The sequence below is a fragment of the Calypte anna genome, chromosome 1 (genome assembly GCF_003957555.1).
Source record: "Calypte anna isolate BGI_N300 chromosome 1, bCalAnn1_v1.p, whole genome shotgun sequence".
Classification (NCBI taxonomy): domain Eukaryota; kingdom Metazoa; phylum Chordata; class Aves; order Apodiformes; family Trochilidae; genus Calypte; species Calypte anna.
The window spans coordinates 157499395-157525903 of record NC_044244.1 but is presented as its reverse complement, the minus strand read 5'-3'; the positions used below and the strand labels follow the sequence as shown (position 1 = coordinate 157525903).

Genomic DNA, 26509 nt, shown 5'->3' with positions numbered 1-26509 from the left:
ATATTTAAACACGTAGCAGTTAGGATAATTACCTAGCCTCTTATGAGCCTCTTATCAAGCCATGAATTATCAGCAGATTGTATATATTTTTACTGCATAAAAGCCCTATTTTCACAGAGAGATGCATATTGCTTGCTGTTCCTGAAGAGATTTAAAGCTCCTGAATAAGACAGTTAATAATTTAAAGGATCCAGACTACTCAAAAGACAGGTTTGGCTCCTTGTACATGAATAGCCTGGGTCTCTTTCTGTGTCTAAAAAAAATATTATTGTTGCTTTCTGCAGAGATTATTAAGGCAATTCACTTCGTTTACATTCTGTGCTAAAATAAACTCCACTGTCATGAGCTTGGAGCTCATACATCTCATCCAACATGTACATCTCCAAAGAATAGTTCAGCAAACATCATCTCAGTTTCACTGCACTTAGTAAGACAACCTAGACAACCAAGTTAATTTCCATCTCCTATGACCAACTACTTATGTCTTAATTTGTAATAGAGATTCTCACCCTCATCTCTCTTCATAACCACCAAAGCCCAAGCACGTATACTTTTAAATGAAACTCACACTTAACTCCAAATGTTTAGGTTTGGCAGGTGGTACCATCTCCTCAAAAACCAGGAAAGCAAAGACAAGGAAAAACAATGTTGTAAATTTCACAATTTCTAGGACACCTTTTTGGTGATTTTTTTTTTCTCCTGCTAATACAAATACTGAAACACTTCTATATTACTTAGAAACTAAGGTAGAAACTCAGTGCATGTTTACTTATCACGTTTGAAAGCCAAGGCTTCTGTTTTCACTTGAGCTACGCCCACATGTCCAGCCCAGCTGACCACAGCAATTACAGCTTTAGCAGACTGCTATCAAAAGGAACTGAAAGAGCAACAAAAAACCCTGAGTAAATAGCAAAGTTCAAAAGGTGACAAGACTCCAAGGAAAAAACTTCCTTGGAACTCTGTTCCTTTCTCTTGTCCAGAGGTTCAAGGGTGAAAGGTGGAATGAATCACCAGGAGTACACATGAAGCACCAAGTGGGAAACCTAAGAGCAGGTCAAGGTTTGTATTAATACTGGGAGCTTATTTTCTCTTTTAGACACATATCCTTGAGTATATGAAATACCATCTCCAGTGGAATCATTATTCAGGTCTGTTAGCAGTGGATATCAGTATTAAAATAACTGCCTTCTCCTTACATGCCAGCTACTGAATTCTAACACATTCCTCTACGCGCCTCCATATGAGAAGTGACAAATTGCCATTACTTGACATTATTCTCTCTGTGGCATGTCAAAAATACTAAAATCCTAATACATTTCTTTCTATCATTAAATGTTTATAGTCAGATATGTAGGAAAAGGAGAACATGAAAGCATATGTAGTATTTCAGCTTCTGGCTCAGTGTATCTCAATCTGCACTGTCTTGTCAGACCAAGAATTCTGAGTTTTTCCCTTGTCATTAAAAAGTAAATCTTGACTCTAAAACACAGTTGACTGTGCTGCTTCTTGATACTGAGAATACCTCCCACAACAGAAGTATCCTTTTTTTTCCATGCAAATACATCTTGATAATTGATGACCAGAAACATGTCATCAAGAAACAAGCAGTAGTAGCAAATCCTGTAAACCCCTGTTATAAACTAATTGGATGGATAATGCTGAACAGAATTGAACAGTATTGAGCTTCTTAGAAACAAAAAACCTGAGAGTATGACTTTAAACATTTTTCTCCCCATTAAGTGCTTTGGAAACTTGTGTCATACTTCTGAAAATACACACATCAAAATGGTCCTGTCAAACAGCTTTGAAATTACATGCCTTGTGCTTCCCTCTGTGGAGTAGTATAAATTTAGTCATTATTAGAATTAGTCTAATTGTTCTTTAAGTGCTCTAGGAATAAAAGGTGAAACGAGCTCCATTACTGCTCTTTCATTCCCGGGAGAATGTGCCACAGCAGAGAATTCAGGCTGAAAGTGCTGAGATGCTCACGGATGCTTTGAAAAACCATGGACACAAGTACGAGCCCAGCAAAGTGGAGCCTGGTGTACTCATCATGTCTGTGTCAGCATAGTTTATAGGCAGAGACATTTGCTCTTCCAAGGAGGATACAGAAATCCCATAGGAAGAACTGCCCTTTGGAGATGCCAAAGGATGTCTGTCAACCAGTGGAAGACGGGAGCCTTCAGCATAATGACTGAAGCTGAAAGAGACAGATCCAGGGCTTTGAGATCTAGCTCCCTGTGGATGCTGTCCTGTCACTTATGACTAGTCCTCACCAGAGGGATCAAGGCTGAAAGAGGAACCAAAGGAGCTGGTTTGAAAACATCACTTAATAAGCAGGGGTATCTTGTAGTCTCAACTGGAAGGTCCCAAGTGTTCACCCATCAGAACCACAAGACTGTGCCTCCCTGAGCAAGCAGCGCTGTGCAACAGGAAGGGATCATCTCAGTCTCACTGAAGATATCCCCAGCCTTTGTCCCTCAACAGCCTGTGAGAAATCAGAGCATGTTAAGTAAGGTCTTGGAGCATAACTATTGGTTTGCCTTCTTCCAAAAGCCACCTTGGTTGTGGAGCCTAAGGCCATGCTGCCAAATGAACTGAAGCACATCGGGCTGGAGTATTCATGGAAGCATTTCCCAAACTAAGCTCACCCAGTAACAGACTCAGATGACTTGACAGCTCTGGCCTGGTCTGTTCCAGCCAGATACCTCCCAAACAGGTCTGTGGTTTGGGGGACTGATCCTTCCAGGCTTTTCTAGTAAGTGTGGACAAATCTACCAGTTGGACTGGTCCTAGTGAGCCCTCCGGGCCAACCCTCTCAGAGTCCTGTGCCAGAGCCCTAAAGATACAATGGGTACTTCCCTGCCATGGAAATGCTACACTGATGAGCTCAAATATTGTCTCAAATATCAGCAGTAATGAGCAACAGAAGAGACCACAGAGGTACAGGAGGAGACACACTACAAAATGCAGGAGCACAGCTGAAGAAACCGCAGTACAGAGGAAGCCAACCCTGGCCAAGACCAGCCAAGACCTGGCCAGTTCTTAGTTTTCATTCCCAAATTAATTTTAAATTACAAAACCTCAAAAACCAAAGCAACAATTACAGAAAGACTCTCACTGGAAGAGTTTAAACTCTGTATAACTTAAATTAATTTTAAAAAAGTGATCACACACCTTTACTATTAACAGTAGTTAGCAATACAGATTACAGGTGCAAATGCCTGTACTAATTAAAACTGTAAGGGGATATCTAGTAACTTTCAGAAGCAGTTTAACACTGTTACCCTGAGTTGCATCAAAAGGTGCTGAAGCATGCTCAGCTTTCACTTAAATCCACACTTTACTAACCATTATGAAAGAGCAACCTAGGAAACACCAGAAGATCTACCTTTGTTTTACAATGACATTTGGTTATTTTAATAACATACACTGTGAAAAGAACTCTGGTTATTTTAAATATTCCACATTTGTCAATTCTAGAGTAATTACTCTCCTTTGAGCTGCACTACAATGTGGGCCACCTCAGTCCCACACACATCACCTCACATGAAGGTTGCTGCCATCTCTTTTTATGCAATTCTCCATTCCTCCCCTTTGAAAAAATTGTTTAACTGACAGGAATTTAATACAAGAACTACTGCAAAATTAGTGTACCTGAAACACCCCAGAGCAGCTCCAAGAAGAGTAGAAGTGTGTTCAGCCATTGGGATGCAAGCCCAGCACATCACTGCTGAGCCAGAGATGTTTCTTCCAGTTCTAAGCAAAGCCTCTTGAGCAGCTCCGTTCTGACTACTTGAAAATACAACCTTATTTATTTAAGATCTCTTTAATGATTTTAAAACAAAGCTTGAGGCTTTTGTAGTAAATAAGGCTTTGACAGAGAAAGTTTAATCTTCCCTTTTCCACTGCCTTTTTGAAGTGTGAGGATGCAGAACCACAGATTCATAAAATGACAGGTTGGAAGGGACCTCAAGGATCAGCTGGTCCAATGAAGAATGACTACAGCTATCTTCAGTCAGTAAGGAAACACTCTGAAAATAAACTGTGTTTTAGATAAATGAAACTTAAAAGCAACAGTTAGGATCCTCTCTGCAGCTGTCTGCCCCTTGATCCACACTGGGAGGAATAAAATCAAAAGACAAACCCCTGAAAATGATAATCCAACTTGATTTTAAAAAGTTCAGGTCATGAGCCAAGCACTGAATGTGATTTGGCCCTAATACTGATGAACTGATTCTGTGCATGTGTGTGTGTGTGTGTGTGTGTGTGTGCAAGCGCACACTCTGGATTCCTGCCCCTTGCCAGCTGCTGAGGAGCACTATGTAAACACACCAAAATAGTTGGGAAATTCCAAGATCTGGAACCCATAAACAAGCAACCATTTAGGTTATGAAAGCAACTGTCCAGCAGAAATGAAGTGGTGTAGAACAAATTTTGTACTGCCCTTCCTAAGGAAAGCCTAATAGAAATGCTGAGGTCTTCCCAGAAATCACTGATTACCTTTGCAAAGGCAAAGAGAAGATGAACAAGCTCATATACAGTGCAAACACTTCAAGGTGAAGGAGTTCACTGCAGGCACCTTAAGTATCTTTTTCCCCTTGGAAAAGACCCATGTTGGAAACACCCTCAGTAATTTTTCAGCCATGGGGATCAGTTCCAAGACCACCTCCTTTCACTGCCAACAGAGCTCAGCTGGTGGGGAGCAAACCCAGGGGCTACGCCACTCCCTATGCACAGTCCTTCATCAGCTGTGCTGGCACCTTCCAGAAAACATCATAGAAACACAAAATCATTAAGGTTGGAAAAGACCTGCAAAATGATCAAGTTCAACCATCAATCCAACAGCACCATGCCAACTAAATCACATCCCAAAATTACATTTAGTCAGCTCTACCATTCCACTGTAGTTTTTCTGGAAAAACAAAACCAAACATTAGATTCTAAGTTTCAAGGTCAACAGTACAAACTACCATAACCCAAAACCTACTGGCAAAGATCAGCCAACAAAACTTCCACTAAGCAGCAGGAAGAAACTTGGAAAAGGTTACTTTTATCATGGAAGAGTTGAAGACACTCCTGGGAAAGAATAAGCATAAGAACTTATCTACTGCTTGTCAGTAATTCTCTGCTGACCAGTCGGACACTAGGGACAGGAAAGGACAGGAGCAAGAGACAGCACAATATAAGGCAGTCTGAGAAAGGAAGAAAATCTCTACTGCTCCTCCCTTTCCTGCATATAATCAGGTTTTGTGAAAAGTTTTCCTTCTACCCTATAGTTTCAGCCTAGGTTTTACATTTTTGACAGTGAGGGAGAAAAAGAAAGTTTATGGTATTCAGAGGAAGGGGCAAGGCTACTCACAGGTAAAAAAATGTTGTGAGGCTATGAAGGGAGAGAATGAAAAGGTCCAAAGCCAAGAAAGAAATTAGTCTGGCCTCTATGGTAAAAGATAATAAATTTATAGAAACTTCTTTTGTTAACAACCAAAGAGAAAATGGAGACCTTTCATCCCCTATTAGCTGTAGGAGGAAAAAGCTGAGGTGCTTAAATGAATTGTCTCAGTAACAGATCCAGTAATATAGAGGGAATACTACTCCCTAAATTAGGAAACAAGGACCAGGAGTAGAATGACTCCCTCACCATCCAGAAGGAGATGGTCAGTGACTTGCTGCATCACACAGATATGCACAAATTTATGGAGCCAGGTAGGATGCACCCAAGAGTGCTGAAAGAACTGGTGCTCACCAAGCCACTTGCCATCATTTACCACCAGTTCTGTCTGTCTGGAGAAGTACTGGCAGACTGGAAATCAGCCAACATAACCCCCATATATAGGAAGGGACAGAAGGATGATTGGGAAAATTAAAGGCCTGTGAGTTTGACTTTGGTACCAGGCGAGCTGATGGAGCAGATCATCCTGAGTACCATTACGGGGCTCATGCAGGACAACTAGATGATCAGGCCCAGTCAGCACATGCTCATGAAGGGAAGGTCCTATTTGGCAACCATGCTCTCTTCTATGACAGGGTGACCTGCTTATTGGACAAGGGAGGGGCTGGGGGTGTTGTCTACCTTAACTTCAGCAAAGCCTTTGACACAGTTTCCCCCAGGGTTCTCCTAGAGAAGCTGGCAGCTCATAGCTTGAATGTGCATATGCTTTGCTGGGTTAAAAACTGGTTGAATGTCTGGGTCCAAAGAGTTGTATTAAATGGAGCTAAATCCAGCTGATGCCCAGTCACGAGTGGTGTCCTCCAGGGTTCAATGCTCCTGTTTTAACATCTTCATTGATGATTTGGATGAGGGAATAAAATGCCTCTGTTTACAGACACCAGGGTGGAAGTGTCAATCTGCCTGAAGGTTGGGAGGCTGTGCAGAGAGGGATCTGGACAGGCTTGTCTGATTGTCCAAGGACAAATGCCAGGTCCTGCAGTTCGGCCACAACCATTCCCCCCCCCACCAGTCCTACAGGCTTGGGGAGGAGAGGCTGGAGAGCTGCCCAGCAGAGAGGGGTCTGGGGATGTTGACAGCCAGCTGAGTATGAGCCAGCAGTGTGCCCAGGTGGCCAAGAGGGCCAGTGGCATCCTGGCCTGTCTCAGGAACAGTGTGGCCAGCAGGGCCAGGAAGGTCATCTCACCCCTGTACTCATCCTTGGTGAGGCCACACCTCAAGTACTGTGTGTGGTTTTGGGAGCCAGAGTATAGGAAGGGCACTGAGGTGCTGGAGAGGGTGCAGAGAAGGGCATTACCAAGCTGGTAAGGGGTCTGCAGAAGGGGTCTTATGGGGAGAGGCTGAGGGAAATGGGGGGATTGTTCAGCCTGGAGAAGAAAAGGCTGAGGGGAGACCCTATACTCTCTACAACTACCTGGAAGGAGGCTGTAGTGAGGCAGGTGTTGGCCTCTTCTCCCTAGTGACTAGCAATGGGACAAGAGGAAATGGGGTTCAAGTTGCACCAGGGTAGATTCAGACTGGATATTAGGAAAAAAATTTCAACAGAAGAGGGGTGAAGCATTGGAGCAGGCTGCCCAGGGAGGTGGTGGAGTCACTGTCCCCAGAGGTGTTCCAAAAAAATAAGTAGATGTGGCTCTTTGGGAGATGGTTTAGTGGTTATGGTGCTGTAGGGCTGACTGTTGGGCTGGATGATCTTGGAGGTCTTTCCAACACTGGTGATTTTATGATCCCAAATGAAAGCAAATCTACTCTATGAATATGACTGGGCTCCAGGCAGCAAACTACCTGCTACCTCTCTACACTGAAATATTCATTAAATATCAACCACCAAAACTGTGAAGGGACTCAGCCTGATAATTGATATAAAATAGATGAAACCAAAAGAACTTCATGGTCTCCCTGCCTTGTAGAATAAGACCATTAGTCATATTTAAGTGGATGCTTGTTACATCGTTTTATCCAAGATATTTATAATCATAATGACTTGAGACAAAACATCAAACTACAATCTCTTTGCGTGAGCACAATCCAAACTAAAAAGAACATGACAGAAAGGATAGATCGATGGCCAGTGCAAAATAACTACCTTGAGACTCATATTTTATTTTGTTGATATTTGTAGCCATAATTATACTCCAGCAAGCCACTGAATTATGCTAGATGTGAAAGACTACTCAAGAGAAGTCTCTTTCTATGAAAACTGCGTTTGTTTCTAATAGATATGGAGAAGATAGCTGGATTAAAAAAAGATTTGAAATTGACACAGCACCACACTGCAGCTAATATTATGACTATGCAAACAAAACCATAAAAACTCCTCAAAACACCTTCAAACACATTTAAAAAAAAATCCAAACATTTTTATCACGACCAGACTTTAAAATAATGAAAAAAGTAAAGATCAAAAGTCCAGTGAGTCCAAACTCCACCCAAAACCAGGGCAGCTCCAAAGTTTCATGAGATAGGCTCAGGGGCTTGCTCACTCAACACTGAATCATGGGGTTGGTTCCTCCCCAGGTGCAGGACATTCCCCTCTGCTGAACCTGATGGGGCTTCTGCCAGCCCCATTTCTCCAGCCTTCTGAACTGCTGCCCTGCCCTCATTGCATCAGCTGGGGACCATTGCACAGCACCATGCACAGAGCTGGCTCCTCTCTATGCCCTGCTCTGCTCAGGAGTCAGAGGAGGTGACTTAAGGGCACATCAGAGGTAGGAAAGACTCCTGAGATGAGATGAGCTCTGGAAAGTTGAAAAAAGGTCTCCTTAGTACTGAGTCCTTCCTTCTACACAGTTGAGCCCAACTTGGCTCTTGTTTTTAATTGCTGGGGTTTGGTTTCAGTGTTTGCCTTTTTGCTGGGTTTTTTTGGCGGTTTTGGTCTTTTTTCTTAAGAGATGACGAAAAAGTTATATTCATGAGACAGCAGTACTTCTTGGGCTTATCTCATAGACATATATAAAATAAGCATTAAACTCCACTGCATTCAATTCAATTCAATTTTTATCATATTTTAAGTAGCACATAAGCCAGAACACCAGTAAACCTGACCAAATGGACCCCCCAGCACTACTTTTTCCGGCTGTCCGTGAAACCACAGTGTGACAGAGAGACTGTACCTAAGACCACTTGTTAAGTAGAATGCAGACCTGCCTCTTCAGTCAGAGCAATCTCTTTTGCTCTTTATTTTCCCTCTCTGACCTTTTAGTCCTGCCCACATCTTTTGTTTTAAGTCTTGATCTTTATTTTGGAGACTTTTCAAGCTGTCATTCCTCCCTGTCAGTTACCAAATTCTATACCATCTCCTATCCCAGGCTCTCATCTCCAGACATCTGCATTCAGTCACCATAGACTGAAAAGCATAAACTTTAAATGGCAGATTGACCAGAAAACCAAATGCAAGGCAGACCAACATATACTATCAAAGTAGCAATAAAGTGAAAGGCTGAGAGAGGGTGCTCAGTGAAATCCAATCTCTTTCCTCTTGGAGCAGAATTTTATCAAACAATCTTAAGTGACCACAGAGAAGCCACACACACACATACACACACACACACACACACACACACACACATTTCTATTGCTTAAATTTTCTGGAATCAGTCTTCCCAGAAACTGAACTTTTAGCCTCAGACTTTGAATTTCTCCACATAATTGCATTTTTTTCTCTTTCAGCAACATGACCTAATCGTGGTGCTTTCCTGATATGAAAAGATTAATAGCTGCATTCAGAGGCCTGTGATTGCAAAGACTGCCAAACAGAAAACATGTAAAATCAGTATCTTCCTTATCTGCACATACTTTGTGCAGCTTCTCCATAAGTACTGTGGGACATCATCAGGAGGACACGAGAGAGTGGAATTACAGCTTGACACAAAAGAGTTCACCTCGTTCTCCTGGTTCTTTTTCTTACTTCTGCCATCACTCTGCACTGAAGCAGAGGCAAAAGCAGAAAATGGAACACAGAGAGCTAGTAATGCTATATCTCTCACAAAACTACAGCCCTTCTGTCCTTCCTGAGAAATAACAGCCCTTCTTGAGGACCTGACAAATCTTTAATGTTTTCTGCCCTCGCATCACTTCCCAAGCCAAATACCCAAGATAGCTCTCTATGCTGGCCCAGGTCCCCCTCAATTTAATGCAAAACATTATTATGCTATGGTAGTACTGCTGTGTACTGCTGCCTTCAGGACATTATTAAAACAATGATATCCAGAGATAGCTGCAGTAGATGCAAGCAAGGTTTGGGTGGTGCTCATTTTTCATTCTTCTATTTACGGACTGGAAGTGTTTGTTCCCCCTGAGGCAAGACCATCCCAAGCTGTCAGACACTGGTATAGACAAGCAGCCACCAACACATCAGCAATCAAATCACAGAGAAATTCCTTAACACTCTGTGCATTGGTTTTAGCAGGTAACAACTGCTGGCTCGTATCTGGGCATACAGGTCCCAGATCCTATAGAGAAACTGTGAGCATTACTGCAAAGCTCCTATTATTACTTGCTGTCTCTATTAGACTCCAAATTTGACTCTTGGAAGATGGAGGTGTTTTCTGGGACACACAGTATATAAAGCATATGTTCCATGGATGCTTCTGAATTAAAGATTATTTTTGCTAGATGTTATTTTGGGAGATTGAATTCAAGGACAGATGATTCCCTCAAGCCTTAAGCTGCTTCTGATTCTAGAGGTAGCTAGGATCAGCATGTCCACTACCTGTTGTAAACACTAAAAAACATACCCAAGAAAGTAAACTCTTCTGTATCTAAGTCAGTTGCTGATAAACTGTAAAACTTCTGAACCACCACGGTATCAATATAACAAAATTATCAGAAATCCTTGCTCTAGTAAACTACTTTGCTTACAAGAACAGAGCTATACAAAGCCTCCAACAGCGTCTTCCTTTTCAATTAGTGTTAAAATGCATGCTGGAAGACCCATACCTCTCTTTCATAAGAAAACAAAACAGCAAGATACTTTCAAAGATACCACATCCTATTTGACTTCTTGAACAGCATTTGTCAATGTGGCATGTGAGTGCCACTCATGAGGTATTAAGCTTAGCAGTCAATAGCCATAACAGAAGACCACATCTCTCTTGTAATAGTGAAAACCATTATGCATCAGCCCATTCAAACACCTGGCTTCAAAGGCATTCCCTGTTTCCCAAATGTACTACTAGCTTTTTCTTAGAAATTCAGGTTTGGTCAGAAGCTGTTGCATTAAACTATAGCTGTGGTAAGCTCTGGTATACCTCTGCTTGAAAGACAGGGCAACATACAAAGCTCACACCAGTTATTTCATCTACTATGTTTTGTAACACAATAAAAAAAATGTTTATAATAGCAGTAACATGTACAATGCGTATGGCTGTAAAAATGCCAACCAACTTTTATGGCTTTCCTCTTCATACGAGTATGCAGTCATCCATTCATCCCTAGATACACTTCAATCCTAAAAAAGAAAAGATAAAATAATTTAACTGATATATTTTCTTAAAGGTTCATCAATTTGTCAAATGTATTGTACACGTAAATAAAAAAACTAACCACGGACTTCTACGGAGGTCATAAGAACAGTAAGTTTATGAGCACTTTAATTAAAGTAGATGAATATGACAAAAGGTATGTTGGAAAAAGCCTTATGCTTCCTTTTAACTAATGACTTCAGTCAACGCTCACAGCATCTTTAATTTCTGAGCTGCTACTTGAGCCCACTAAATCTCAGCTGCTTTAATTAGTCTTCAGCACTTGTTATATATCAATACCCTGATTTGTATAGGTACATTTCTCAGCAGTTACCAAGTGTGAATATTCCTTGCTGTTATTTCAAAATGTGTTTCCCAGAAATATTATGCGAGATATGAACAACAGCACATCATAAGCCAAAATATATTTATTAGTGAAATCAGTCAGTACTCCATCCACAGAACGTAACTCTGGAAGACCATTACAAATTTTGAATACTTATTTCATGAAGGTTTCCTATGGGTACATTCCTGTTTAAGTTGTTTCCTTCAGGCTTTAGAAAATATACAAAACCAGTTGTCTAACTTTTTTAAAAGGCTGGGAGGAAAAAAAGCTTCAGATGTCCAAAGTTGAATAACTGACAGCAATACATCTTAAATCTCTTGCCAGAATATGTGCACATATCTGGAAGCAAATGCCACTTACATATGTCTCTTAATTATGGAAATGGTGTGAAGTCAAGACCTTAAATCTACTGTCAAGATTTATTATAAACAATCTGCTGTTATTTTCCTATCATTCAAAATAAGGTCATCCTTCAAATAACAGTGGAACATCACCTGCCTGCTTTTAATCTGCAACTCAGTATTTTATTACTGCTGTATGCACAACAACACAGCTAAAGGGTTTCCAAACACTATGTAAACTTTTACACTGAAAGCAATTCAAGAAGCTCCCTTAAACATTTAACATTAGTAAATATTCATATACTGTACTGCTATTATACTGGCTAAAACCTATGCATTTAACTTAATTTCTAAAAAAATATTAGAGTTAATTAAAAAAAAATGGTCCAAGCAGTCATATGAATCATGAAAAAGATGAAAAAACATTACAAAGAGTGACCTCACTAAATGTAATTAAATATTGTAAGGTTAGAGCATGCTAACTATCGTTGACAATTTGCCACATCTCCTATGCACCTTGTAGACTCCCTTTCCTTTTTTCTTGTTTACTCTCCCCTGGCACTATTTGGATTGCTTTAAACTTTTTCTTTATGAAGATTTTTTTTTTCTTTAAATTCCTTAAATCGCACACTGAAAAAAACACCTTTGAATTTCTAGCTGCTCTTCCTCTGTGCTAATGCCTAATAACAGGACAGGTGGACTAGATTTTCTCACATCATGAACTTACATGACACAGTTGTCTAACTTGCACAGGAAAAAAACTAGCCATTACATTATTTAAAAATTAGATTTAATATATTCAAATGTTTCATGGGGTCTGTCAGAAGAAAACAGACAACCTGCAATTGTTTCCAGTTGTCCAGGTTCTCTCAATGTAACTCCTCCCAGCACTCACTCAGACACACACTCTCCTACAACCCAACTTAGCTTCAAGTTACACCTGAACACTGAAGTCCTATTAGGTTACTGTGGCTATGGTCACAGAGCAAACAGGGGTATGTGTTTCAAAACTGCTTTCCAACTAGACACAGCCACAGCTGTTTTTACATTGTTAAATCACATACAGTGGTCCTCCTCATGAAAAAAGCTACTTAGTAAATACAAATAACTGAGCTTGCTTATTAATCCTCTTTAGGCCTGCACAATTAATCAGGCACTGAATTGCCTCATTGGGGTTCTCTCCTCCACTGAAGGGTTTCTGCTTGTCCTCATCTTCCCCAAGAGCAAAGTGCAGACCATAACTTCCCCAGCAGTGCCATCAACCCACAGGGCTATTCCACTGCCATACACAGGGTTTGGAAGTTTTGGTGTGAAACATTCAATTGCACAAATGCCACTTATACATGGCACACACCTCTTCACCATGACCATTTTAGGCTGCTTTGGGGAAGACAACCAAGAGCAAACCAATCATCTCAGTATTCATCTAGATATCTAACTAGTAACTCCACATACCTGTTGCCTGACTTTCAGAAGAGCTGAAAAGCTTCAGCTTCAGATGAAATTACTTCGAAATTCACATGAAAAAGATGAATTGTCCTTACACACACAACACATCTGTTCTGCCACACGTGCCATTACAGTAAAAGCTGCTCTGGACTTCAGTTCTTAGCAGCTTAATATGAAATCTCACTTTCTCCCACCAGAAATATGAAAACAGACAGGAAAGTCCAAACAGGAGCATGTACTTTTTATCAAGTGTTTTTAATGCCAGAAGAAAATCTACTGGAAAACTGTACAACATTCTGGGTTCAAAACCTTTATGTCAGAAGGGTTTTTTAAGTAATCACAGAGCAAAGCACTTAAAAAACCACTACTTTCAACCAAAAGAGATTTAAGCAGTGAACACATCTTAAGAATGACATCCACTTCCAGCCCAAACCTAACCTTAAGATAATGTTTTCAGGCTGAAGTAATTTGTAAAGCTTATGACTGCCATGAAACAATAGATTCCTTCTATTGCAGCAAGAGAAATATCAGATCCTACAATACCTACTCTATTTTGGAAACACCTCTTGTTCAGAATAAAAGCCCTAGTAGTTCTACCACAGCCAGCATCCCCCTGACCAGCAGGGTAGAGCAGCAGCCATGGGCCAGAGAATAAGAGATCAATTTCAGTACAACCATGCTGAACTTGCTCCTGGGGTAACACAGGTCACTATGTGTGTAGAGATGCCCTTGTCTCTACAAACAGAACACTTTTGAACATTTAAACCCATTTATACCCACATGAATTCATTAAAAAAAAAAAAATCCTAGTCATATTGCTTTAATAGGTCTTTCACACTTTATTAGCTTTTAAATCAATTGCCATTAGTACAGTTGCAATTCATTCCCTTTTGCTATTTTTGCCCTTTTCTAATTTGGATAGCTATGGTAACATACAGTTGGAAAAAAACAACTCAGCCATAAAGTCACCTCATTTGCTGAATCAGGATTTATTAACTTTTTCTTCTACAGAGCAAACCCCTTTATTTGGGCATAACTATTTCTGATTCTCTCTCTTGCATCATTGACTTTACTTTTAAAGTATGCACTTTTCTACTTGAAAGCCCATGAGTCTACACTTACACATCTGCAACCCCTTTAAAGGCCCTGAATCACACCAACCTTCACAAAAGATGGACTTCTCCCAAACCCATAAAGGCCACCCTTTATGGTGAAGTAGGATCACTGAAAACAGTTTCAGAGGTGTTCACAGCTGAAAGAACAGAGGTTAATCCTCAACCCAGCATTGAGGATGGCTGCCTTCATGTTAGAAGTGGCCACACACTTGAACTTTTTTATGTTGCTTATTCCTACTGGAAAATTGAATTCTGTAAAGCAAACATTCTGCAGAAGCTACAGATGAAATATACATTAACCATAAGATACAGATTTGCAAGTCCTCAACATTTCAAATTGAAAGAGACAGGAGAGGCCAAAATTCAGTGTAGCACTGCACTGAATCTGAGTACCTGAAAATCTACCTCAACTGCACTTCAAGGACCTACACCTTTCCTGCTTCCTTCCTAGCTTCAAGGATGTTTGTAAACTCAATTCTGTACTATTTTAAATGAGACTAGGCAAAATACTTTGCCACAAAGTTGTCTGTTAAAAAGTTTCTAAACTTTGAATTCCAACACGTGCTGCTGTCCACTTCCAGCAGCCATCATAAGATGGGAGATGAACCAGGGAATATAATTTAAAATGCATTCCATTCAGGTAAGTGTAACTGCTGTGCATTTTATAAACCTCACAAGACCAAAAGAACACTTGCTATCCTTTCACTCACTAAACAACTGTGATCACAAGTCCTCATTTTTGATTTTGTCCTCAGATTAAGTTTTTGCTAGTCGTTTATAGGGACTTCTGTTCAAACAATGCAAGTAGAGATACTTGCTTTAAGATGCCAGTCCCCCCCCCACCAACTTTGTTACTCTGACATAGTGTCATAACAAAAACATCTTAAGCTGTTCAAAATATTTCTGAAAATTAACTTATTGCTTCAACTTCTGGTTTTCAGTGGTATTTTAATAAAAGAGAAGAAGGATGAAGAGAGTGGGATGCTTGTTGCTAGGTGATACCTAGGCTCCCCTGAACTCCTACAGACTGAAATATTTAACCAAACTCCCACAAGTATGACACCTAGCATAGAGAAAGGAGATGCAGGCACTTGCTGAAAGACAGGTAAGAAGCAGGAACTCTGCCACCAGCTCTCTGGGGTTCACAAGCTGAGGGGGTGGTGATGCAACTGCCTCCTGAACGCCTGCACTGACTTCAGCCAAGGCTCACAGGGAAGTGTCTCCAAACCTTTTATGCCAAACCAGAACAATCTCAATGCTCCTGGGCTCTTGGCAGCACAAGAAAGCACATTCTTTCTTCACCTGCTTGTACAGATGTGTTCACTTTCTGTTGTTTAGTTTTATTTTTTTTCCAAATCCTTACAATCCAATAACCCGTTTCCACAGAAAAAGCATGCAGCTGGCCAGATGTGAAGAACAGTCATTCATCAACACTCATTAACTGAACATACAACCTTCACAAGAAGCCTGTGTGCCATTCACCTCCCCCTCCTCCCTTTAAAAGGTTTATTCAATTATTAAACTTTCAAGGAGTGCTTACAGAGTCTTTCACTAGAGGCTTAAAGGAATAAACATTTTTCTTTACAGGGTCTTTTATTTGACATTAATGAATTATTTCGAATTGAACAGCTTCAAGGATAAGTCCCAGACCTTCTGAAACTTAGATTCATTTCAAGAACTCTTTATTCTCCTTAGAACTTAGGGATCTGGTTTCACAAAAATAACTACATAACTACATGCTACATTTTGTAATATCAGGGAGGTTTTTGGCAATATTTTTAAAAGCTGTAACTGCATCAAGGTACACAAAGAACTGTGGTACAGCAAATGAAATTAGAAATCGTGTGTGCATGCTGTTACACTGTGAAAGTAAAAAAATATTTAGATTTATTTAAAATCTGAAGAACTAATGGAGTCTTCAAATGTCTAGGTTTGGGTAATAACAAGTGGTCAATCTACAAAAGTGCAATAAATTGCAGGGAGCAGAAAAAAGCACAGCTAAATGCTACATGCCCCTTGATTTTTTATTCCAAAAGTAGTGGTTATCTTTGACACTCTGTTGTTAGAATGGATAGCTCTGAAACCTTCATACTCCCATTTCTACTCCAGTTTAAATGGAATGACACTGCTTTTTGTCAGATCTAAATAAAATAAAATCTTGATAAACATAGCCACACATCACTTAAGACATCTTCTCTGGCATAAAGAAATGTTCAGGTTACACAGTACATGCATTTAGCACATGCTCAAGGTCTCTTAGTGCATCACCTTATCCACAGCTCAAAGTCCACATTAGAGTTTAAATTCTCTTTGCCAGCCTGTGCACAAAGTCAAAGGACTTGTTTTTTCCTTGCTACACAAGTTACAGCATAACATATATGCATGTATACACACATGTGTATACACTTTTATGAATATAGGAGCACATCCACATATAGCCATTTCTTGTGAACGTATTAAATATTTTGTGTAAATAATTATCTTAAAGACTCTGCTCAAAGCACACTTTCTAATATCTCATCAAAACACAGAATTTTCAGCCAACCTGTAAAATATGTTTCTGAATGAATATGGAGATGTAAATTAAAAAAAAAAACCAGCAGTACTTACTATTCTTCAAATAACCACTATCCAAGATTTTTACTCCTAAGGGCTTATAAGCAAACTGAGAGAAATTACAGAAATCACAGAAAGTTAGGTGTTAGAAAGGACCTTGAAAGATCATCTAGTACAACACCCCTACCAGAGCACCTATGGAAGCGTATTACAGAAGCACAATGTTTAAAAGATTGTTATTCTTAATTTCAGCTTAGAATAATGTATATTGGGTTTTTCACATTTTTGTTTGCACTTCAGATAAAACAAGTGATTAAGTGCACTATAAATTAAGGTTTGAAATCCAAAACAAAGATACAACACAGAAAAACTCCTTATGCTTCAAGTAGGGTGAGAGGGGATAAAGCTTGCCAGCGACTCTTCCTTATGATCACAGTAGGGAAAGGGATAAATACCAACCTCTTGAGTCCATCTTTCATTACACAACTGTTTTTTTTAATCAGTCATTGGAATGGGCTGTCCAGGAAGGTGGTGGATTCTCCATCCAGAGGTCCTTTCCAACCTGGTTGATTCTATAATTCTAAAAATTGACCATAGAAGTTGCACAGAAAAAGACTCTACTGCACAGGTTTGATACTCTTATTTTGTCTGGCTAATAAAGATTATAATTTCTTAATGCTATCAAGACACCCCATTCTTCTGGTATAATATCTTCACCTAAATCAGGATTACACTTGGCCCAGAACCAAGCAGGCTCAACTAGTGGTACATGCAGCAGTACTTATGCTCTCTTCCTCAAATCTGCAAGACAATTTACATTTATACTCTGATCCTTTCAAAATTAAAATAAGGATTTTATTTTCTGTTAAGAGGCTGCTGAATCTCCGAGAACATCAGATGAACAAACAATCCTCACCACTTGTACACAGTTACAAACTAAATAGTGAGAGCTTAACTAGGGACGAGGTCACCACAGAATCATAGAATGGTTTGGTTCGGAAGGGACCTTAGAGATCATCTAATTCCAACCCCCCTGCATTGCCAGGGACACCTTCCAGTATATCACGTTGCTTAAGGCCCCATCCAACCTGGCCTTGAAAACTTCCAGGGATGGGGCAGCCACAGCTTCCCTGGGCAGCCTGTTATAGCATCTCAACAAGTTTCCTTAGAACAGGCAGTGGGGCATTGGTTTCTGTGTGGACCATGCATCTGGTGTTTCTTGTGGGTATGGTAACCCCCCAGTTACCTAATTTAAGGGAGGGTGGCTGAACACCTAAGGCCCCATGCTGCAAATCCAATGGAATTAGCATAAATCTGCTGCAGAGTTGGGCCAAAATCTGCTCTCTCAGCCCAGCTGTAGTGACAATACCATGATTTGATAATGGAGCACACAGGTATATGAAATTCAACCTGCAAGAAAGTTTGAAGCATCAATGTCTGAGAGAGATTAATCCTGCCTCAGATGAATAATACTACCCTTACATGATTCAAAATTTTGTAGTCTCTGCTTGTAGAGGCCTTCAGAGGGAACACCAAAACAATGGAAAAATCAGAGCAGGAACAAAAAAATTAACACCGTTTATAAGTAGCAGCTTACATAAACACTGGAATGTCTTTTCCTTTTAGGCTATACAAGATGTTGTAAATAAGCTGACGAATGGCACAGGCCACTATCCCACCACAGATGAAATACCACGCAGCTTTCTCCCTACCACAGAGGCAAGCATGCTGCATCAACTTTCACAGCAAAACCACTTAAAGAATAAGCAAGAACACAATAAGCTGTGCCTGTTAAACTCAGCTTAAAAGAAGGAACAAAAGCATTTCCACAAGCAGCTGAGAAACCTACTATACAAGCTCTAAGTTTACACATCACCAGAAGGTGGTTGTAAAATGGGTAATGATGCCCCGTGGCTGGCAAAGGCAGCAAGAGACACCACTCTGTTTCACCAAGCTCCAACCTGGAGATGGGTCAGCTCCACAGAACCACCTGCTGAGCTCTGTGTGGGGAGTCCCACCCCACTCCATCCATCAGCAGAAGGTAGGAAAAGCCCAAACTGCTCAAACAAATATATTTTTCTTCTCCCAAAATGTTAAGAGGCAATAAACATGAGGCCATGTTGACCCCTCTAGCTAGTGTAGCCACAGTAGCTACAGCTGGGCAGGCTCTCACAATTTACCACAAAACTGGGAAAAATGAGCAAAGAAACAAAGCAAAAAAAATCTGTGATTGACACTGAAGAAACCCAACTATCCTCATTTCCAGTCTTACAGTTATGTTTCCAAGAAAAACAGTGTCAACAACTGGATGCACCCTGCTCTACATAGCGAGTAGTTATGTTCAGCTCCTACTTCTGCCTTGGCTCAACATGCAATAAATTTCATCACCGCATTTGTTACAATCTGTGGGGCTTCATTTTCTTTTTTTTTTTTGCCCTTAGAAATGTACTGATAAAATACTTTTTCAAAACATGGCATGATATCTATGTGCAAGAAGGTGTAGGTATACAGGATCCCAACTGTGGGTACTGTGTGACAGAACTGATGCTATTAATCAGTCTAAGGAGTTTATTTGGCTGGCATCCTACAAATGTAGCTGATGAGTGTTTATTTTAATAGGAAGGTACGTTCTTTAAAATTGATCAATTGACCAAGAGTGCTTCCATTAATCATTTTTAATGTCTTTTCTCCTAGCCTGCCCCTTCTAGAAAGTGCAGGCTGGCAATATTATAATAATTATCCTTCAGCATACTGTAGGTAAAAAGCTCAGAAAGGGGAGAAATCCCACATCTAAGTATATGTTCTCACCAGGCCTTGGGCACCTTGAAACAGCTCTACTATCAGCTTCAGTAGCTACAAATCTTTTAATAATACTTCAAAATCCAGATCAAGTCACTGAAGCATCTTCTTGCTCCTCTTGTCTTTGGGATGAGCCAGAAGGGCAAAATTGACCCCAGCACTGTTTCTGGAGAATTTCTACTGGAAATTCTCTATTCCAGCATTCCAAACTTTCCAACACACAGTATAAAGCTCAGCACAAGCCATGACTAACCTCAAAAAAAGGTCCTTCTGTTTGAACCCAACACATACCTGGTCAAACTCTATCGGCCTACAAAGCCTTCATCATTTGTCTTAACATCTACAAGAGGCTGTTGCTCTATTTTCCTGTTCTTGCTTAAATAAAACATATATTTGCTTCTCCCCTCTCTAGTAGTTCCCCATCACTTAAGACTTTTTACAGAGTAGGGGTTTTGGGGGAGTAACTCAATGTATTATTTAATTCAGTACTCCAGGGAGGGGGTGGGGAGGGGAGAGAGAGGATTAATCTGCAAGTCAGACTACATATTAAACTGCAAAAACCAGAAGTAGCTTGATTTCCAAAGGCAATTTGTACTCTCTAGTCTCCTACTGAGATCACTGCAGCAGCCTGCAGGACTCACCATCTGCATGCAGTAAGCCAGTGCCATTTCATTCTGCAGATCAAGATGGACAAACAATCCCCTTAACCATGGCACATTCACAGCCCAGAAACTATAACCTGAAGAATAACGTCAGTGCATAAAGTTCTTGCCAGTTGGCTGGTTCATCTCACCTACCTACAGACACCTACACCTGTGCTATCTGCCCTTCATGGCTCTGTAGTTAAAAGGAGAGAGCAAGGTGGTGCAAGGGCCTGAGACACTGTCACTTCAGCCTGCCCAGCAACCACTCTTGGCCAAAATTTATTTTAAATAAAATGGGACTTTGCTGTCTGCAGAGCTTTGGTTTTGGTTTTTTTTTTTTTTGTTTGGTTTGGTTTTTTAGTTGGTTTTTTTTTTTTTAAAACAAACAAACAAACAAAAACACAGGTCTTGGGTTCCTTTGTTCTTAAGACTTTAAAAATCGTCCTTAATGGACCCAGTGGGCTTAACAAGGCATCCCGTTTTTTGAAAGAGCTTGAGGAAAAAAAAAAAAGAAAAAGAAAAAAAAAGTAGTAACTTGAGATAGTTAAAACACTATCAAGAAGGAACTGGCTGTCAAGAAGGAACTGGCAACACCACCCACACTTAGATTCCTGCATATCAAGGTGATACACAGAAGTTAATACAAGTACATAGCTCATCAATTATACAGACACCACCATAAAAAAATTATAAAAATAAAAAATAATTTTGAAAATAAGAAAAAAAAAAGGAACTAAGGATGGCACAGAAGTCAGATCACTGAATTTACTAAACTAGAGAGGAAAGCACTCCAAAGAAACAATTATGTATTGCACAAAGGAAAACAATTTTAAAACCCAAGGATTTTCACCCTGGATCCCCTGCAACGTGGCAAGGGCAGAGAGTCCCCTGCTCTGTATCACTCACTCCAGTGAAACCAACCAACCCCAATTTTCATTTCCACCATTCACATTACAAGCTAGGAAGCGGACTTTTTTTATTTGATTATCTCTCAGGAAAGACAATGCAACACAACAGAAAACATGAATACAAGGGGAAAGTACCACTGAGGAGAATCCATTTTCTTGCAATATTCTAGGTGTAAGAAAAATAATGCAGACATGACAGAAGAGATGCTGCTTTGAATAATACATGTTTCTGGAAGGGTTCAAAGACTTTTACCCAGGACACCCAAAACTATTCCTGGTTAACCACCATGACCACCAACCTCTAAAACCCATCCTGACTCAGAAGAACACAAATGACATGAACAACTCAACTCCTTCCTTCCCTGAGGATCAAGTTCAAGCAACGCCCCTGACAAGCAAAGAATTTGTTTTTCTATTGATTCCCTTTGATTACTTTTTTGATTTACAGGTTAACCCCTGACACAGTACCTGAAAAACTGCTTAACAAAGTGGTTAAACTACCTGGCAATCACAGAAACATGTTACCTAAAGATACACCTGGGGCTACACCCATCCTTGGCTTAATACCAGCAATACACCTACCTGGTACCTCCAAACTATGAGAGAGCTCCTAGGTTAACTATTGAAAAATATTCCTGTAACTTCATTAAATAAGAGACAGCAAACACAGTTTTTGCTGTTAGAATTATACAGATTTCAAGTGGTTGCCCCTCATCTACCACCAGTTTCAGAGAGTTCCCTCAGCCCTTTCTTGCACCTACTCCCTTTGGTTACACCCACTGTTCTTTCCATGTTACAAAACACAGAAACACTGAGGCTGCCCCAACCTCAAGCCCTGAGTGTCCTCCCATCTCTCCTGGGTTCACAATCCCTATGGCCACCCTTCAGACACAGCCATCACCAGACCCTGACCCATTGACACCTGACCCAGGTGGCAAAATCTTCCAGTCTTGACTGCTGCATGTCCCTTTTCCATCTCCTTTGGTTCCATGGTGAGCTTGAAGTATGAAAGTCAGCAATGCTGACCCTCTGGCTCCAGGCGAGCTGCCCCTCCGCACACCCAGGTGTTAGTTCCACAGCTGGCACCTCCAGCCATAAACTCCAGAAGTGTGGTGCATCCCACAGATGCGCGTGCATCCCACATTTTGTGAAGCCAATGCTCTAGTGACTTGTCCCACCTACCCTCATCTTCTCACATTTCATCCTTCTCCCTGAGCTTCCTTCGTTTGTAGATTGTACATCCACCAGTACCACTCCAATCAGCAACCCTTCCCACAGTTTAACTGAGATTGGATTTATTTCCAATAAAAAGACACATTCTGACACCTCCCCATTGTTTGACCCACAATGAATAATTTCAAGGTTGTTTTTTTTATATATATAGAAAAGATAACTATTTCTTCTGTATCACAAGATGTATTTCTGATTATGTACTAGGTACAAATACTCTCTGTTTGTATCTATTCTGAGCTTTCAATAGTCTGAATTCTCTGCTAGGAGTACAGATGGCCGGTGCTACCTACTCCAAGATCCCACTGGAACAGAACCAACTTCACATGAAGTTCCCCTATTGAAAATGTTTTGTTACCAAAGACAAAGCAATTATAGAAGCATCACTACAGGAGCAAAGCTTCAGTTAATACCACCATACAAAACCAACCCACTGACAGCGTCAGTCCAGAGGTGAAGAGCAAGTATCAGTGTATGTCATAATATTAAGATGTTCTGAGAACACCTGCAGAGGTGGTTGCAACAATCTTTCTAACAAACATCAGGAATACTGCAAACAACACCCCCATAAGTGGCAGATGTCATCATCATAACAATAACCACTACGGAGCTGCACTGCACCCTGCTGTGTTACCACAATTAAGATTCTGTTAAAATGCCCATTAAAAATATCTGGTTTTTCCTTACCTGTAACTCATCCTTGTAAGATGAAGCATGTTATAAGCTGCTGATTTTTAAGACAATGAATGAAGGATTAGAAATCAAAACGAATGTTACTCTCTTGGTGTGAGGAGAAGGAAATCAAGCCAACTTTATTATGCACAGCAGAAAGTAATATAAATCAATAAAAATCATAAGTTTTGGTTACACAGAAGAAGTTTTAGAGCTAATAAAAACTAAACCACTGAAAATAAAATTCACAGAAGTGTAAATTTATGGTTAAAAAAAAAAAGGCAAAAAAGAAAAATCAGAAAAAAAATCAGTGTTACTGAAGTTAATACTGGAGAAAATACATCTGCACAATATCTACACACTGGATCAGGCTCTTCCAGATCCTTCAAGGACTCTTTTTAAAGTTAAAAAGTTACATGCAGACACAAGCACAAAGTCACACATGGAATGCATATCAAAGGATTAAAATCCAACAGCTCCCACCAGGGCTATATTCAACACAGGCACATGAGGTCTTGGTACCCAACTGAAGGCTTACAGCTGGAGAGGGCAAACAGGGAAAGGTTTCTTGCATTTAAGGGCCATTTTCACCAGCTGCATCACTCCTGTTCTTAGTCATTCCGATGCATTACTGTCATATTATTTTGCTTTTCCAGCTGTATTTTCCTCCTATGGAGGAAGCCCACTGTTCTCATCTCTCTTTCCCTTATCAACTGACCAAGTGACAATAAAGTGAGATAGGTCTGGTGATTCACACACACACACACACACACACACACACACACACACACACACACACACCCCGCTGGCTTTCACATCCTGCTGCTCACAGCAGGCACGGTAAAACACAAGTGTCAAGCAGTCAGGAAATCTCCACAGGCCCCTAATCTTTAGGGTATCAAATACAGTAAAGTCATACTCTCCTATGGAAAAAAAAAAAATCTCACAGACCAGGGCCAGCGGTTTAAAGGGCCTTGACACGCAGAGAAGGATTAGAACAAGCCAGCACCATTTCAAAATGAAAAAGCAGCAAGGTCTGGCTTCCTAACAAGCAAATTCACTAAAAAGCCACAGGCTTAACTGGAAACAACCTGGAGTATGCCAGAAAGTACAAAGTACACTCTTAAACACATGAAGGGGAAAAAAAAAAAAAAGCAGCCATTTTTTTTTCCATGGCTTTTTTCTTATCAGGGTTTGGAAAGAGCCCACAAGGAAATATTACATTGAATGAGTTCAGAAGGAGCATATTACCTAAATACAGAAGCACATTTGTGGTAGTATAGGGGATGACATTCAAAAACATCTCACTACTACTCTGTAAATGCCTCCAAGATACACAAACATCTCTGGGCTGTACCAAGGATGCCTAAGTTTCACAGAAGCTGCTTTTAGAAGTTTCCTGAAGACCTGTGCACCAGTGACAGAGATAGCAGCACCAGATGTCTTCTGAGCTTTTCCACACTCTGCACCCAGCACTCTCAGAAGAGTGGAGTCTCTGGACTCTCTGTTTGGAGTCTCCAAACAAAAGAGAATGAATTTTCAAGATAAAAGACTGAGCAGCCAGTCATAACATCCCCTTCCCTCCTCTTGAGAGGGGCAATGAAGACGAGACACAGCCATGTTGAGTTTTGTTGCAGGGATGGAGTAGTAGATATAAGAAGAACACAGCACCACCAACCTTTACATGGGTGATTATAAAAATCTCTTGTAGGTGTTGGAAAGCAAAGCAGGGCCCTTAGCTGGAAAAGGCTTGCTATGGACCTCAGCAGGAGACCACTGCCATTCTGCCTCTCCAGGACTGAGCTTTCTGACCGCATCATCCTCTCCCCTCACCTCTCTTCCGATTCTCCAAACTAGACCAAGACAAAAGGTTTCCTCCATTGGAGAGGGGGGGCATTAAATTAAACAAATACTAAGTTAAGCCTTAAGAAACTGATCAACTTCATCTTAAGCTATGATCACCCTGGAGACAAGGTCCAGCAGACCACAGCGTCTTAGAGTTGCTCCCAAACTGAAAGAAATTTGCACCACCAGCACAGCAACAGTTAGGAAAGCATCAGTTCTTCTCCACCATCCCTGCTGGGAGCATGACAGATCAGGGTCCTTACCAGATGACCCTCCCCTGTTTTCACAACTTCTGGTTTTTTTTGTTGCCACCTCAAGAGCCATCAATGGAGAATTCAAATGAATCATAAAAGCCAGGATGGAGGAAACCTCATGAAATCATCTAGCCTCTCCCTAGCAATTCACACAACTGTGGTTACCTCAGAAATCATTAGATCTTCATTATATCCATTATAGGCAAGCTTCAAGAACAGAATCACTGGACCTGCAAACCAAAACTGCCTGTAGCACCAAGATTCATCTTGATTTACTCTGAAGACAAAACATCTGCTTTAACTTACCATCAGGACCACAAAGAGAACAAAAATAGTCAGTGTATGCAGACTGGGAGTTTGCCAAGAGCTCTGATATTTACTTCAATTGTTCCTATGGACATCTATAAAATAAACATTTTTCAATGGAAAATTAAGAATAAGCTTCCCACAAAATATGACTAATTCCAAGAAATTATATGCCTTTTAAGGATATTTTGCAGCTCAACTAGCAGAGATTATATCTGTAAAATGTTTTGAAGATGAAAAACTGTGTATCTCTCAAAGTTTCACCTGTCAAGAGGCAATGTAAGAAAAATACATTTTCATTCCTCAGTATATGAAATAATACAGCAGTCAGTTAAATGGAAAAGCAGCTAACCTATATAAAATAGCAGTCAGTCCTCCCATTTCTTAAAAACTGATTTTGTACACAAGGTTTATGATCTGTGCCCCAGAAAAGCAACAACAGCAGTGGCAAAAGGCAGTTCTTTCATGTAGAAGTCCATGTTCCCCTGGCTAAAGCTATTTTCTAAAAGAGGCAAGGCTGCTGCTAACCCTAGTCAGATGAAGTTTCCAGATACCACTGAACTCTGTAATACTGGCACATCTGGGTCACCACAAAGGTCCCTGGAGCTGATGATGTAATTGGTTGTGACCCTTGGTGAAATACAAAAGTCAGTATTTGGTCCATGTGTTCTATTTTATTTTTTATTTCAATGCGTGATAACTCAAGGTACACAAGTGTAAAACTGTACCACCAAACAAACTCTACGTTAATAAAAAAACAGTACTGAATGCACTCAAAGTAACACCATTTTCACCACTAAAATATAAATTTCTGTAGTGCTGTAAAGGACACATGGAAATGTAGACACCCTCAAGGTAACCACATACAGGAAGTGTTATGACTTTGTACAGACTTTTCTAAATACCTCTGATCTCTTGGGATTTGGTTACATCTGATTAGTCACACCCAGAGAATCACCATAAATAATACCAGGACTTTTTTTCTATTGCATGCATAAAACCTTGTGAACTACTTTGTTTTTACATATCATTTTGATCATACATTAATATTTTTTAGCTATAAATATACTGATAATTATATATACTCCAGTTGGTAAAGGTCAGACAGAATGCTTCACTTTTGAACTCCACCA

At 40.3% G+C, this 26509-nt stretch overlaps 1 protein-coding gene across 7 annotated transcripts in view; it reads right to left on the bottom strand.

Moving 5' to 3' along the window:
• Positions 1-26509, bottom strand: part of KLF12 (Kruppel like factor 12) — a 248895-nt gene that overhangs the window by 168719 nt on the left and 53667 nt on the right. For 6 of the 7 annotated variants that reach the window (XR_003987198.1, XM_030445103.1, XM_030445057.1 and 3 more), the window contains exon 2: positions 10835-10898. The exons of the other annotated variant lie outside the window; for it this stretch is intronic. Coding sequence is in view for 5 of the 6 variants with exons in the window: in XM_030445103.1 (XP_030300963.1) it covers positions 10835-10855 (21 nt within the window). In the remaining variant the exon portion in view is untranslated. The remainder of the gene's footprint in view (positions 1-10834; positions 10899-26509) is intronic. 7 annotated transcript variants of the gene reach the window in all.